The 17,790-nt window shown below is 31.9% G+C and overlaps 1 protein-coding gene across 1 annotated transcript in view; it reads left to right on the forward strand.

Moving 5' to 3' along the window:
* The first annotated feature begins 15,512 nt into the window (after positions 1–15,512).
* Positions 15,513–17,790, forward strand: part of LOC107482686 (uncharacterized) — a 9,577-nt gene continuing 7,299 nt past the window's right edge. The window contains exon 1 of the mRNA XM_052262081.1: positions 15,513–15,566. Within this exon, the coding sequence (XP_052118041.1) occupies positions 15,513–15,566 (54 nt within the window). The remainder of the gene's footprint in view (positions 15,567–17,790) is intronic.

Raw genomic sequence — 17,790 nt, forward strand, 5'->3', positions numbered from 1 at the left:
AGAGGATCCTTATTATTAGTAGAAGAAGAAAGGAATAAAAGTGAAGAAGAATCCAAACACAATGGTGAGGATAGAGGCAGTGATTGGAGATGAAAAGAGGTGAAGAGAAGTGTTAGTAAATGAATAAATAAATAGAAAAAGATGAGAGAGAGAATTCGAAAATTAATTTTGAAAAGGAGTTAATGATTTTCGAAAATTAAAGATGAGATAGAATTAAAATTAAAAATTTGAAACAATTAGTTAATTAAAAAGAATTTTTGAAAAGATAATTTTTGAAAAAGAAGGAGGTATTTTCGAAAATTAGAGAGGGGGGAGTAGTTAGTGGTTTTGAAAAAGATAAGAAACAAACAAAAAGTCAAATAATTAGTTGGAAAAGATATTAAAATCAAATTTGAAAAGATAAGAAGATAAGAAGTTAGATAAGATATTTTAAATCAAATTTTTGAAAAAGATAAAATTTTGAAAAAGATATGATAAAAAGATATAGTTGAAAAAGATTTAATTTTTAAAATTAAAATTAATTACTTAACTAACAAGAAACTAAAAGATAAGATGCTAGAATTTAAAGATTGAACCTTTCTTAACAAGAAAGTAACAAACTTCAAATTTTTTAATCAATCACATTACTTGTTAGCTAAATTTTCGAAAATTTGAAATAAAATTAAGAAAAAGATTTTGAAAAATATTTTTAAATAATTTTCGAAAATAATAAAAAGAAAAAGAAAAGATTTGATTTTGAAAAAGATTTTGAAAAGATAAGATTTTTTAAAATTGAAATCTTGACTTGAATAACAAGAAACAACTAATTTTAAAAATTTTTGACTAAGTCAACCCAAATGACTTACAAGAAACAACTAATTTTAAAATTTTTTTACTAAGTCAACCCAAATTTTCGAAATTTTGAGAGAAAAAAGGAAAAGATATTTTTTTATTTTTGAACAAACAAGAAGACTTACCAAGAACAACTTGAAGATCATGAAGAACACTATGAATGCATGAATTTTCGAAAAATGCAAGAAATTTTTAAAACATGCAATTGACACCAAACTTAAAACATGACACAAGACTCAAACAAGAAACACAAAATATTTTTGGTTTTTATGATTTTATGATTTTTTTTGTATTTTTATTATTTTTTTTCGAAAATTATTCTTTTGAAAAACTAAAATAAAGCAAAAAATTTTTTGAAAAATTTTTGAAGGCTTTTTGAAAAGAAAATTACCTAATCTGAGCAACAAGATGAACCGTCAGTTGTCCATACTCGAACAATCCCCGACAACGGCGCCAAAAATTTGGTGGACGAAATTGTGATTCATACTTAAATTGTTGTTCGAAATTGATTGTCCCAGTAATGGCTCCAAAAGCTTGGTGCTCAATACCATGGTCTTAACATAACTTCACAACTTCGCTCAACTAACCACAAGTGTACTGGGTCGTCCAAGTAATAAACCTTACATGAGTAAGGGTCGATCCCACAGAGATTGTTGGTATGAAACAAGCTATGGTTATCTTGTAAATCCCAGTCAGGCGGATTCAACTATATTAAGAGATTATTGGATTTTCGAATAATAATAATAAATTAAACAGAAAATAAAGATAGAGTTACTCATGTAATTCAATGGTGGGAATTTCATATAAGTGTATGGAGGTGCTGTGTTACTTCTGAATCTCTGCGTTCTTACTGCTTTTATCCAATTTTTATCACTCCTTTCTATGGCAAGCTGTATGTAGGGCATCACCGTTGTCAATGGCTACATCCCATCCTCTCAATGAAAATGGTCCAAATGCTCTGTCACAGCACGGCTAATCATCTGTCGGTTCTCGATCATGTTGGATTAGAATCCCTTGATTCTTTTATGTTTGTCATCACGCCCAGCAATCGCGAGTTTGAAGCTCGTCACAGTCATTCAATCCCGGAATCCTACTCGGAATACCACAAACAAGGTTAGACTTTTCGGATTCCCATGAATGCCGCCATCAATTCTAGCTTATACCACGAAGATTCTGATTAAGGAATCCAAGAGATATGCGCCCGGTAAAAGGTAGAACGGAAGTGGGGTTGTCAGTCACGCGTTCATAGGTGAGAATGATGATGAGTGTCACGGATCATCACATTCATCATGTTGAAGTGCAATGAAAATCTTTGAATAAGAATAAGTCGAATTGAATAGAAAATAATAGTAATTGCATTGAAACTCGAAGTACAGTAGAGCTCCACACCCTTAATCTATGGTGTATAGAAACTCCACCGTTGAAAATACATAAGTGATGAAGGTTCAGGCATGGCCGAGAGGCCAGCCCCCAAAACGTGATCACAGGATCAAAAATACAATCCAGGATCCAGGATGAAAATATAATAATAAAAAGTCCTATTTATACTAGACTAGCTACTAGGGTTTACAAAAGTAAGTAATTGATGCAGAAATCTACTTCCAGGGCCCACTTGGTGTGTGCTTGGGCTGAGCTTGAACTTTACACGAGCTAAGCCTTCTATTGGAGTTGAACGCCAAGTTGTAACATGTTTTTGGCGTTTGACTCCAGAATGCAGCATGGAACTGGCGTTGAGCGCCAGTTTACATCATCTAATCACGAATAAAGTATGGACTATTATATATTGCTGGAAAGATCTAGATGTCTACTTTCCAACGCTATTGAGAGTGCACCATTTAAAGTTCTGTAGCTCCAGAAAATCCATTTTGAGTTCAGGGAGGTCAGATTATTCCAACAGCATCAGCAGTCATTTTCAGCCTCCTATCAAAGTTTTGCTCAGGTCCCTCTATTTCAGCCAGAAAATACCTGAAATCATAGAAAAACACACAAACTCATAGTAAAGTCCACAAATATGAATTTTATATAAAAACTAATAAAAATATCCCTAAAAGTAACTAGATCATACTAAAAACTACCTAAAAATAATGCCAAAAAGCATATAAATTATCTGCTCATCAGTTATCAAAGACGTAGAAGTGGATGTTTTTGGTGGGTGAAGTACAGAGGAGGTGGATGTACCAGTCACAAAGATTTAGGAAGTGTGTGGTCCATGACATGTTGAGGTAGGTGCGATATCTGTGACAATTACACCATGACTTAATTTTGGAGCTAAAGAGGAAAAGGAAAAGATGAAAAAGAATACTCTGAAGGTGAAGAATAAGAGTATGAATGTTAGGGTTATGCGAGATATGATAAAAATTGGGGAAGAACAGTGTCGTTTTTGAATAAAAGGGTCAGGGATCATTTTGTCCCTTGTTAGAGTTGTCAGGGATCATTTTGTCTCATGTTAGAGTTTTCAGGGACCATTTTGTCTTCCGTTAGAGTTGACGGAGCAAAGGACCTAAGTGACTGATAGAATTAATTGTTAGGGACCAATCAAGTAATTAATTTTAGTTGGGAACTAAAATGTCTAGTTTAAAATTCTTTGAGGACCAAAATGGGTATATACTCAAAAAAATAAACAAGAAAAAAATAACACAAGGAAGGGGAAAAGGCAGAAAAGAATTGGCTTTAACAAAAGTCAATAATAATGCAATCAACTAATCAATACCTCTGTCCTTTGGGGCAGGCAAAGATTAGTACATTTCCATATCACTATCATCTGTGTAATATATCTCCAATTTCTCAATGCCCTTCCTGACCCTCACCCACTCCCTTAAATTCCCACTCTTACACCCTCGCCCACTCTCTTTATGACTATTTTAAATCCATGAGTTATCCATGGATGAAATAAAAAGTCCAGATCCTCATGTTCCTACATATTCATGTGAACAAATCTCATTAACCAAGAAGATCAAATCGCAAAGTAAATGACAAACATAATGTTCAACATACAGGAAAAAAAAAATTTAACCATCAGAAAATCAGCAACATCATCATTCATTTCCCATAATCAGCAACACCATTTCAGAAAATCAGCAACTCAGAATAAGCAAACATAAAAAAATCATTATTATAAACTTAGCAAATCAAAATTAAACCTAGCAACTCACAGTTAAACCTAACTTGGCAAATTAGAATTAAACAAGCAAAAATAAATTGAAGATAGAGAGCTTACCGGCGCGAGGAAAGAAGGGTAGTGACGGTGACAGAGGAATGGACAGTGACAGCGACAGAGAAAAAGAAGTGAGCTCGGACAGAAAGAGCAAAAGAGAGCTAGAAGGAGGGCTGTTGGTCTCAGCGACGCCACGCTCGACCTTCGTGACAGTGACAAAGGAATGGGAACTGCCTGCGAAGATAGAGAGAGAGCACTTGGATGAGAGGAGAGCTTCCTACGATGGCGACGATAGGAGGAACGAATCGAAGAGGGCCGAACCGCTAAATAGAGTTTCCACACGCCACGCGAAAAAATTAACAGAAGCACAAACAAGTTAAAATAATTAACAATTTTGCAAACATAGCAAAATCAAATGGAACCATAATCAACGTGACTCAAAAAAATCAAAAAGCAAAAAAAAAAGCAAGAGACCAAATAAGAAATAGAACCAAACTGAATCAGAAAGAACAAATAAAATCAGAACAAAAAACAAATCATGATAGAACAAATTCAAGAATTAGAATTGTAACAACAAACTTACAAAGAGAACATCAAGAATTAGAATCATAAAAGTAGAAATTCAAAATAGAATTAAAAAAATTAGAACCCTAATAAACAGAACAAAAAATAAATGGAGCAAAAAAATAAACAAAACAAAAATAAAACCCTAAATCATCACTATAATTTCAAAAAATAGCAGAATCCATCAGTAAAGAAATAAAAGAATAATAATCAACAATAAGAAATATAACCAACCTAGTGTGGGGTGGATTAAGATTTATACAAAGAAAGTGATTATACATAGAAGCACAAATTATGATTTATATACTAGGTCACAAGCACAAAATCTTGCAATAAATTACAGAGATGGATAAACCCTTAAGTGCAATATATTATACAAGGAAGGAGAGAGTATCACACCTGAAGTCAAGTGGAAGTGGAGGAGGACTGGAGGAGGGACAACCGACGGCTGCAGCGAGTGCTATCAATGGCAGACGGCGGCTTCTTCCTATTGGATGCGGGCGGGCAAAGAACATGCAAAGTAGAGCATAGAGCAATGAACTAGGGACCAAGAAGTATGGGTACGCAGTGGAGTGGAGAACGGAGGAGGTGACAGAGACAAGAATCGACATGACGGTAGAGAGTAGAATTGACGACGCCAAAAACAGAGAGAATGGTGACGGCGCAGATGAGAAGGGAGAGTGACGAGGGATGGCGGCGCAATGAGAGAGAGGGTTGACGGCGCAGGTGAAAAGGGAGAGTGGCGTTGGGGAAGATGCAAATAGGGATTAGGGTTAGCTTTCTTCTATGTTTTTTTTTTCTCCACTGAGTGTGTGTGCCGCTGAGTGAAAAATGGTGAGGGATGAGTGCGGGAGTAAAATTAAGATTAGAATTAGTTAAAAGAATAAGTTTAAGGTAAAAATTTGTTTAAAATTAGAGGTAGAATAGTAATTGAAAATTAAATATAATTTATTAAAATTATTTTTAAAAAATTATTTATTAATTAATTTTAAATAAATATTTTAATTTAAAATTAGAGATAATCTAATTATTTTTTTAGTTCATAAAATTAAACAAAAAATCTTAATCTTTAAAATTAAATTATCAATTTTTTGTTTTTTTAGTTACTAAAATTTTAAAATTTATATAAAAAAAATACCGCATTAATATGAAATTTATATGACTCCAAAATAATTTTAAACTTAAAGTATCGTTAATTTGACTTAAATATTTTTAGTAAAAAAATTCTAATATAAAATTCTAAACAAATATAATAAATCATAAATAACTAATTATTTTAATTTTCAAAAATTCGAGATCTTATATTTAACATTTTAAAACAAAATTTTTTATTAGTTACAAAAATATTGTATTTTGTGACAAATTATTTTTTTAACAAAATTATTAGTAAGTAAGTACTCGACATTTGAATCTCATCTCTTTGTATGTAACGTCTGTATATATGATGAATGGACGACCACTTTAAAATATTTTGACTTTTTACTTTATTTATGTAAAATATTTAATAATTTGTATAAATTTGACTCATATGCTCTAATATATTTATAGCAAAATGAAATAAGGACAGAATAAGGATTAACATTTTTTTTGACAATTTTCTAACAACATGAAATAAGTGAAAAAAGTTTATCAGTTGTATTTTTTTATTGATTTTTTTTAATGAAAAAAGTAAGAATAAATATTACTTTTTTCAATTTATTCTAATTTGTCAGCGAATAAAATTTAAGAATATTAATTTTTGTGTCTTTGTCTTTTGGGTTCTCTTTTAAATTAATGTCATTTTTTATCCTTTTTTGAGAATCAAATGCAGCCTAAGTGTTAAAATTTGAATCTCGCTTTCTGCATACAGCAAGCTATTAGCTAGTGGTAATTATGGAACTCCTATTCGCGACGAATTAATCCTTGACCTGCATATGAGGTGAAGGGATACTTTGAGAATTCAAAAACAATAAGGGTATATATATAATTAATGGACGACAACTTTAAAATGTTGTCTTTTTTTTCTAATAATGGTTTTACTTTAATTCAAAATAAATTATATTCCATTTGCAATAACTGATTAAATAAAAAATCTATAAAGAGATAAGTTCTTTTTTAAAGTATAGTAAATAAGCTCTTTTACGGTAAAATATGTGTAAATTAAAATAACCCAACAAGTTAAACAGGTTGAGTCGTATAACATTCTAAAGTTCTTTTTTTATTGGAAAAAAATCAATTTGAGGATGAGTTTACAAAATATTTCTAGAACAAAAAGAGTCACTTTTAAGTTAATTGTATGTTACTTTTTTCAGCGGGTTGGTCGTGACGTCCAATAGGATGAGGAAAAAATTAAAAGTTTATAATTTAATATAATATAATATATAATAGTATATTATAAAATTATAATATAATGTCATTTTTTTTCAAAAATAAAGAGACTCGAACTTGCGACCTTTAGAAAAATATGGAGAAACTATACCATTTGAGCTATATCTCGTTGGCAATATAAAATCTTAGAGTGGCGTGAGAGAGGTGAGAGAGCTTAAGGGAGAGAGTGGCGAGAACGAGACCTAGAGAAGAGAGACGTTGATGCACCATTATTTCGTGGTACATCTTGTGCTTAATTGAGTGGATTTTATCTACTATTCTCACACTTATTCATGTAAATTGCATGTTTTACAGTTTCCTTCTTGATTTTGTGCTATGATTAAAAATATATTTTTTTGGTCTTAATTTAGCTAATTTTAATCCTCTCTTATTACCATTTGATGCCATGATATGTGTGTTAAGTGTTTTTAGAAGTTACAGGACAGGAATGGCTTAGAAGATGGAAAGGAAGCATACAAAAGTGGGAGGAATACAAGAAGCTGAAGAAACTACAAAGATGTCAGCCCTGACCTCTTCGCACTCAATCGACCATAACTTGAGCTATAGAAGTCTAAATGAAGCAGTTTTAGTTGCGTTAGAAAGCTAACATCTGGAGCTTCACAACAATATATAATTTTCCATAGTTGCATTGCTTTTAGATGACGTGCACGCGTGAAGCATGCGTACGCGTAGATTGTGCCGCAAACAAGTGACGCGTACACGTGGGCGACGTGTATGCATGACAGAGCGACGTGCTGGACGTATTAGAAATCGCCCCAGCAATTTATGGGCTGTTTTTGACCCAGTGTTTGGCCCAGAAAACACAGATTAGAGGCTACAGAGTGGGGGAATCCATTCAATGATCATTCACTTTTCATTCACATAATTTTAGGTTTTAGATGTAGTTTTTAGAGAGAGAGGCTCTCTCCTCTCTCTACATTTTAGGATCAGGATTTCTTCTTCTTCTCAATTTCAGGTTCAATGTTTCTTTAATTTAGTTTCTCTTCTACTCTCATGTTAGATTTGATTTTCTATTTAATGCAATTTGAAGTATTTCGTATTTGTTTGGATTTAGTATTCTATTATTACTTTTCTATGCTTTTATTTTATACCTGCCAAGTACTTGACAAAATGCTTAGAAGGATGTTAGAGTAGGATTTTATGTTCTTGGCTTGGTTGAGTAATTGGTAACACTTGAGTTATCAAACTCCTTGTTGATTGATAATTGAAAGTTGCTGATTAATTTAGATTCTACTAAAGCTATTCTTTCCTTAGGAGTTGACTAGGACTTGAGGAATCAAATTGATTAGTCCACTTGACTTTCCTTCATTCGTTGAGGGTTAACTAAGTGGGAGCAATGAACAATTCTCATCACAATTGATAAGGATAACTAGGATAGGATTTCCAGTTCTCATACCCCGCCAAGAGCTTTTCTAGTCATTTGATTTTCATTACCATTTACTATTCTTGCTCTTATCTTAAAAAACCTCAAAAGGATACTTTTCCATAACCAATTATAAGCACACTTCCCTGCAATTCCTTGAGAGACGATCCGAGGTTTAAATACTTCGGTTATTATTTATTAGGGGTTTGTTACTTGTGACAAACAATCTTTTGTACGAAAGGATTTTTGTTGGCTTAGAAACTATACTTTCAACGAGAACTTATTTGTGAAATTCTAGACCACACGAAAGTCCGTTCGTCAGACGTTGAGGCTCAGGATTGGTGTACTTATTCACATTTGGAGGGGAAAGGGAACCTGAGTTGAAACGAATAAAAATTAATTTTTTTATTTTTTAAATCATAAATTTGAGATAAAAAAAACTTTTGTAAATAATAAATTATTAATAAATAAAAATAAAAAAATTATGATTTATTTAATTTTTTAATGTATATAATAATAAAATTTGAATTAATTTAAGTATAATACTAAAAGCATTACGTTATTATTATAGGTAACAATCAAGATAAAAAAATTTATAAATATTTATTTATTTGTTTATTTTTCAATCTTATTTAATTTGAAACAGATATAAAAATTTAAATTTAACTAATTATTTTTTTGCATAATTTTAATCATTAAAAAATTTTTTCTTTTAATTTTATATTTAATATCTTACATCATCTTTAGTTTCATTATTCTTTCAAATTTTTTAATTTTTATTTTTATTATTTTTTCTTATCATTCTCCGTACACATATCTATCATTATTTTTTTCACTAAGTATAAGAAAGATAGAAAATAGTACTACATGTATTCAGTAGAATAAAGAAGAAGACAACAAGAATAGAAGTTATGCGTAAAATAAAAAAAATAACTGTAAGAAGGAAGAAAAATTAACTGATAATTATATTTTTGACCAACTTTTAAGATGACATTTATATTAATTAGAGACAATAATAATTATACATGTATAAAGAATGATAAGAGAAAATGATAGTGTATAATATGATGAGATGATATAATAAAAATAAAAATTAATAATTTTAAAAAATAATAAAATTAAAGAAAATGAAAGATGTTCAAGATAAGATTAAAGAAATATATATATTTTTAGCTATTAGAATATCGATGGAGATAAAGAATAATTTGGATATAAATTTTTAAATTTCTTTCTAATTAAACAGGACTGAGAAAACAAATAAATTTAATAATATTTATAAATAACTAATCTTTATATTTATTTTTTTATAATTTATTTTTAATTATTAATATTAAATTTATAATTTAAAAAATAAAAATATAAAATTAATTTCTCAAACTCAATAGAAAAGTGGTTGAACAAGCACATGAGCCACTAGTTAAAGTAGTGACGGAATAAGGATTAACGTGTTTCCTCACAAATTAGTAGCAACATGAAATAAATGAAAAAAGTCTATCAGTAGTTAAGCGGTCGCTAATTCCTCACTAAATAAGCTTTTGATTAGTGACTTAATTGTGACCAATTACTTCTAACATTTTTTCGGTTAGCTTTGGATTTGTTATAACTCTGCGACGGATTTCCAACGAGATTAGCGAGTAATTTGCTACAAAATAGGTAAGATATAGCTTTTGCTTTGTGACAATATTGCCGTTGCCAAGTCGCTCGCTAAATTAAACTTGCGACAACTTAGCGACAAATGTATTTCGCTCACTAATCAGCGACTTGAAATTAGCAAACGAAGTGTGTCGGTTGTTAAACGGTCGCAAATTTCTCGCTACTTAGGTGCTAGGCACTCAATATCTGTATTTTCCCTTTAGTGACTAATTAGCAAGGAACACTTCCCTAGCTGAATGATTTATCCGTTGTGATGGGTTAGTGACAACAGTTTTCTGTCGCTACCCTAATTTTGAATTTTTACAAGATTATGCGACAAATTAGCAAGAAACTAGTTGCTCGCTAAAATAAAAACTTTGGTGATAAATTAGGTAGGAATTTGTGTCTTTGTGATGGATTAGCTGGTAACATTGTTTCTCACTAATTAGCCTTTTCGCACAAAATTTATTTATCGATGAACTAGTGTGTGAATTGTTTCTCGCTAATTGTATATCAAACACTTGCAACGGAATAGTGACAATAATATCCCTCGCTATTTTTCTTTTATTTGATTGAGCCTCTAAGTGACTGATTTGCTAAAACATTGTCACTCGCTAATTATTTTGTGACAAATTAAAGAGAAAAATTTTTCCGCTCTTTTTTGGCTACGAAACTCAATTTGCAAGAAACAAACTTACTCATAAATCTCTCGCTAATCAGTCGCTTTTCTCAAGTTCGGATATTTTGTGACCACTCATTAATTTTGTCGTTAGTGTGTCACTAATTCCTCATAAGTTAGTGATGGATTAATGACAAAAAATATTTCTCAAAAAAACTTGTTGCTAATTTATCAAATTCTTGCAGTGATAATAAACTTGAAGTTCAAGATCATCTTCAGAATTAGGACAAAAGATATACTAGGCCATATCAGATCAAGCTAAACACAACACTGAATAATTAAATAAACACAACACTGAATAAACATAACAAGAACAATTCCATAATTAAATGAAAAAATACAACATGTGAACAACAAGAACAGTTCCATAATTACTGTACAACAAAATAATCTAAATTACTCATAATAGAAAAAATCATTACTCATAATAATAACAGTTTAATAGTCTTCAATAATGTTTACTACTCATCATCAGTAATAAACTCATTCTTTAGAATGGCATGAATTAGAGCTTGCAGCCAAACAGTTCATTAGAAATCAAAGTTAGGGTCTTTAAATCACAAAAGAAATTTCGTCCACAAAAATTGAAAAAAAAAATAAGAAACTTGATATTAAATGGGAAAGAAATGATTATCGGGGTTTACACACTCAGAGGTTGCTTCCCCCCTGCTAGCGCAGAGACGGCATCACAGCTTCGGCGACGGCGGCTGGGCAGCGGCGAAGTCTCGGTGACAACGGTCATATCCTTCACGGCGCAGTTTCTCTATCATGGTATCTATAAAATCCGGTCAAACCATAATTAATTAAATAATAAATTAAATAGAAGCAAATATGGTTAGAAAATTTAGCAATTGGAATTTGATAATTCAAGAATTATATTTGGACTCAGTGAATTTTTCTGAGTCAGAAAATAGAGTTTTCTACATAAATATGTGCACTGGAAATTTGACCGGCAATACCGGCTGAGATCTGTCCGGTACTGCAGTTGAATAAATTAGTTATAAGTGAATAAGGTTATGAAATGAGAAATTATAATTTGGGAAGTTAGAAATATTTAAAATATGATTTAAAACTCTAATCTTAAAGGTTTTGGCCCAAAGTTGGGCCAACGGGTTAAACCGAATGAACTGGGGCCAAGTGAGCCCAAGACCCAACATATATAAACATTAATTATGAGCATTTCAGAGAAAGAGCCGCAGCTATGGAGAAGAGAGGAAGAAGAGAGAAAATCCTAACTCCATCAAACTTCAAATCACCATAACTTTTGATTCGGAACTCTAATTAACGAGCCATTTGCGACCACGCGTCGCTCTTCTTATCCTCTACAATTCTATCTAAGTTTTGTGGTGATTATTCCACTGTTCTTTGCCCAGTTTTTGTTTCCCTCTTAAATTCTAATTTGGTTATGGGTGTTTAGTAATTTTATGATTTTGGTTGTTTAGAAGTGCTTTAGTATGAACCATGGGTGATATTCATCACAAACTTCAGTGGATTAAGGTAAGAAATCCTCCAACCCTTGTGATTTATCATTTTCATGAATCCTAGGTTGATTGTAAGTGTGAAATTGGTTATGTTAGAGTATTGATTGATTTTGGTGCACAATTGGAAGGTTGGTTTTGCTTGTGGAGCTTTGGTGAGGTTTGAAGCTAAGGTTGGTGAAAACTTCCAAAGAAGAGGCTCAATTGGTTTAGCTCCAAGAGTTACAGTTTAAGTTTCATTTAAGTACGGTGTGGTGTGATGAGAATTTTCTAGGCTAGATATCCTTAGGATTAAGTTTGGATTATGTAAATGGTTGACACTAATATGTATAGTTGACATGTCATGTAAATTAATGATTGGATTGAGAATTATGTGAATTTGTATGTTTGGTGTGTTGAGAATTTGATGAATTGGATAATGAATACTGGTTTGCCGAATATGCATTTAAATTGTAAATTTGGGCCGGAGACCGAAAAGAGATAAGGAAGGTAAGTGATGTGAGTATCGTGTGATGTCATATGAGATTGAATGGATATTAGATATTAAGTGTGTGAATAAATGGGAAGAATGTGGAATAATAAGAAATTAGGAATTTAGGAGTGGAAGGTGACGAAATTGAATTGAATTGAGTATATGAGGTAGGTTTGGTTTTGGTTGAATGTAATTATGTGAATGTGGTTGGGTTGTGGTCATTTGGTTGAGCGAAAACAAATTTGGTTTGTGAACATTAGAATAATTGGTGATTTCTACTTTTGGATAAAAACTAATTTTTGACCAACTTCGATGGTCTGTAACGCAGTACTCGGAGTTAAGAATTCTTCAAAAATAGATTTTTATGAAAGTTCATCCAACAATATTTTCAACGGTTCAGAAATGGTTAAAAAAGGAATTTTGTAGAAAAAGTTATGCCTGTCGGAAGTTTGGGGTTTGAAAACTTAATCCTACAGCTTTTTAAAGTTAGTAAAATTTTTGGTAAAATGTACTCCGACGCGCACGCATGGCCGACGCGCACGTGTCATTCACGATTTTTACTCTCTCACGCATGTGCCTGGCCGATGCGTATGCATCACTGTATTGATGCAGGTGCGTGGTATAAATTCCAGAGAGTTGTGATGGTAATGTGCCAGTTTTGTGCGAGGAGCACAAAACGCATCCACGCGTATGCATGGCTGACGCGCATGCGTCACCCTACTTCTCTACTTCCCACGCGTGCGCATGGGCGACGCTTACGCGTCACCCACTTTTCCCTGCTTCCCATGCGTGCACGTGGGCGACGTGCACGCGTGACCCCGTCTCCAGCAAAAATTGATTTTTGAGTTTTTAAAGCCGAATTTCAGATTTTTAAGCCTCCATTTTCATCCTTTAAGTCCTAAATTATTATAGTATGCCTAGTAATGAGAAGAAGCTAGGAAATGTGATAACTTATTGATGAAGAAAGACTTGGAGTAATGAATTGTGATTGAGGAAGTGCAGAAATGATGGTTTGAAAATGAATGTGACGTGTGACGCTGGGTCGTAGGCAATGACGTTGTCCACTTGCTCCGGGTATGAGATGGGGAAAGAGAATTATGATAAATGAGTTTAATTATGGAGTTTTTAATGAATGTATATTTGTGATACTTGGGTAGTAGCAAGGGGTCGTGGTTCGTCTCGCTTGCTCTGGGTCATTCTTTGAGAATTGGTAATAATGAAGAGTGATTATGAATAAATGTGTATTTGTGATACCTGGGTAGTAGCAAGGGTTATGGTTCGTTCCACTTGCTCCAGGTTAATATTTGAGATTTGATAACAATGATGATTGATTTTAAACTGAATGAATGTATATTTTGAGATCCTGGGCAATAGCAAGGGTTGTGGTTCGTCCCACTTGCTCCAGGTCAGAGATTGTGACGCCTGGATAGTAGCGGCAGTAGTGGTGATTTCACTCGCTCCAGGTTGAGCTTTTAAACACCCACCTGGGTAGTATCCACAGTAGTGGTTGTTTCACTGGCTCTGGGTTAAGCGGGTAGTATTAAAGGGATTGTTGCTCAAGCCCACTTGCTCTACATGGGTGTTTCTGTCCAAGGTTAGCTACCAGGATGTGTCGGATTGGCTATATAACCGACAGATGATATCATCAGCCATAGGATAGGCATACATCATTTGCATATGTTTGAATTGTTTGGGTTTTTCTATTTGTTTTGGATTGCTATATCATATATGCTATGTTACCTGATTATGTGCTACTTGTTCTACTTGTACCTTGTTGTGTATTACTTGCCTGTATTGCTTATGTTTGTACAACTGAGAGGTCCCTCATGCTGGTGCCGGTTGACACTGAGGGTTGTTATTGATGAGATGAGTTGATGATGAAATTGAATAATGATAATGATTATTGAACGAGGTAATTGAGCTCCCTGGGTAGATGCAGTGTAGTGAATTCACTTGCTCCAGGTAAAGAATGAGATAGTTTGAGCTCCCTAGGTAGACGCAGTAAAGTGATTTCACTTGCTCCAGGTGAGGATATGAGGTAATGATATAGAATTACTGAGACAGAGTAGCTGGGGATGGTTTTGTTTATAATTTTGATTGTGAATTGTCGGGGAGTTAGAAAGTTGGGAAGCATGAGGAACATTAATCAGATTTAGCATTCCCTTATGACAGTTGCCTATTCATGGATTAGCGAGAACATAGGATGAATATTTGGTGAAGGGAAGTTTATGATGCTTAGTGATTTTTTATTACAACGCATTGTATTTATTTGGCACTTTTACCGTACTGGAAACCCATGAGTCGGGGATTCTCATTCCGTAATAACTCTTGTTTTTCAGATGCAGGTCCAGGTGCTCAGTAGTGAACTGTGGTTTGTCTGAAAGACAGCGAAGACCTCTAAGATCTCTTATTTACTTTTGCTTAGATTCTCTCCGCTTTTGTTTTTAAAGAACTCATGCTATGTATTTAATCCTTTTGAAAACTTGCCTATAGAGGCCCTTGTGTATCATTTGGGAGAGATTAGGAGATATGGTTGTCAAACTGCTTTTATACTGTACCCTAACGGGCCTAAACTTTACGGGTCATGACTAGTGGCTATTTACTTATGTTATACATCTATATAGCGTTCTTCTCTTATTCTCCTTAAGGCTTTTTTCTGTATATTGCTTTCAACTTCACGCTTTATCTTCTAGTTGTTGATGCGTGAGTGATACGATTTCGCGATTTTATTTTTACTCTTTTCAGACTTCTCGATTAATACTACTTTCAATTTTACTTATAATTATGTATTAAAAATCTCGCTTGAGAGTCGTACAACCTTATTATCATTGACTTATGACTCAAGCATAAGGATTTGAATATTAGGGTGTTATAGTGTCTCCTCTCTCAATGGCGCTCTTTCCCCTAACGCGGCAAGACGGCGGCGAAATGGGAAGCTCCTTGCATGAGGCAGTCCGGCGACTTAAACAGCGATGACGATGGCTGGGCGCAACGACGACTCCTCTGACAGCGGGCTCGTGGCAGGCGTGATGCTCTCTCTCTCCTTGGCCCTTGCCCGACGGCGCCCTCTCTCCTTTGGGTGTGACACGACGGCGCGGCGGCAGTGATGCCCGCCGGCATCGTCCTCCCCTCCTTCCCCCTCTCCTTCTCTTATTCTTCTTTCCCAATTTCCCCTGTTTCATTTTTCCTTTCACTTACTTTCTTTCTTTTCTTTTCGCTGGGCAAGTGTTTTGAGAAGGGGGAGGGCTGGAGGCTAGGTTTAGGCGGTGGGATGAAAGAGAGTTGTATTAGAGTTAATGTTTGAATAATTTAAGTATTTTTAATAAAAATAAGGGTAGTATAGTAATTGAAAATTAATTTTAATTTAATAATAATTATATAAAGATATTATTTAACTTTTGATGAAGCTCTCCGTACCTTCATGCTAGAACAACAAAGAGACATCATAAATGACTTATTATTTAATTTTTAAAATAATTTTAAATTTAAAGTATCATTAATTTGACTTAAATATTTTTAGTAAAATAAATTTTTGAATATAAAATCTTAAATAAATATAATAAATCATAAATAACTCATTATATTAATTTTTAAAAATTCGAAGTCTTAGATTTAATATGTTGAAACAAAATTTTTTATTAGTTACAAAAAATCTTTGAATTTTGAGACAAATAAATAATTTGTTACAAAAATATTGTATTTTGTGACAAATTAATTTTTTTTACAAAATATTTAGAGCTTTTGAGACAAATAGATATTTTGTTACAAAATATTTTAAAATTTTGCAACAATATAATCTTTTGTTACAAAACATTATAACATTTTGCAACAAAACAACGATTCGATACGAAAGCCAAAAAAATTTGTAACAAAAAGAATCACGTTGTTACAAAATAACAATAACTAGTTATTGTTACGAAAAAATCATAATTTGTAAAAATTTTAAATTTAATACAAATTTTTGTTACAAATGCTTCATTTTCTTGTAGTGGCATTTATAATTCATGCTTTATAATAATCATATTGAGATTTATTGTGAAAATGTTAGTATTTGTACCTTAAAATAGTTATTATCTTTTTTGCAGACTCTATATTCTTTTCTTAACACTACAAGAAATATTAATTTTAGCGACTAATTTTTAGCAGCAATAACTTAATGATTGTTGTTTGTTTTATTTAAATTGTGTTTTTATAACAATTATATATTTACCACTAATAATATATATTATACTGACAATTATTATTATTGCCACTAAAAAATACATAGAAAATACTTTTAGTTAGAAATTTTTACTGGCCATAGTTTTATGGCTACTAGTTTTCTTACTAAAACCTTTTTTTTTCATAACAACAAGTGTATTAACCCGTGCCATGCACGCGATAAAATTAAAATTATGATTTTAAATTATTTTGTTAAGATTAATTTAAATTATAATAATTTGATTAATAAAAATATAACATGTTATGTATTATTTATTTTTTCTTAATCTAGTGTTAAATATATTCACTCTAAAATAGTTATTAATTGGTTTTAGTAATCTGCTTTTTTCAATAAATCAAACATATATACTCAATATGACTATACGTAACTTAATAATACTTAGACCTACCAACAAATTTTTATATGTTGTTTTACTGTCAAAAAAGAATATATCAAAATTAACTCAAAATAAATAATAAATTATTAGAGAATTCTAATGCACAAAATTCTCTAATAAATAATAAATAATTTAAATCTACTAAAAAATAACTCAACATTTTTTTATGTCTGCAAAACATATACCCGAAATAATATTATATCAATGTTAGTATACAGTTTTACAATCATCGACCGTATTTACTATACGTTACTCCTTCTTAAAAGTTATTCTACACACTTGATATAAATTATAATAAATATTTTTATTATAATTATTATGTATCAATAATTTATTATAATTGACTCCTTACTATACGTGACTCCTTCTTAAAATAATTGATATAATAAATTATAATTATTTGATTGATATAAATTATAATAAATTGTGTGATATTTAAATACCTAATCAAATCAATTAGTTGATATAGAAGTATGCCACGCTCATCATGAAGTGCAGAAATTCAATTTTTATATAATAAAAATATATATTCTTATATATATTATAGAAATATGATTTGATTCCATTAACTTGCTTATTTTTTTTTAACTTGCCACCTATATTCAGCATGGAATTTTAATTTCTAAAATAAATTTAGAAGAGAGAATAGTAC

This window comes from Arachis duranensis, chromosome 1 (assembly GCF_000817695.3).
Source record: "Arachis duranensis cultivar V14167 chromosome 1, aradu.V14167.gnm2.J7QH, whole genome shotgun sequence".
Classification (NCBI taxonomy): domain Eukaryota; kingdom Viridiplantae; phylum Streptophyta; class Magnoliopsida; order Fabales; family Fabaceae; genus Arachis; species Arachis duranensis.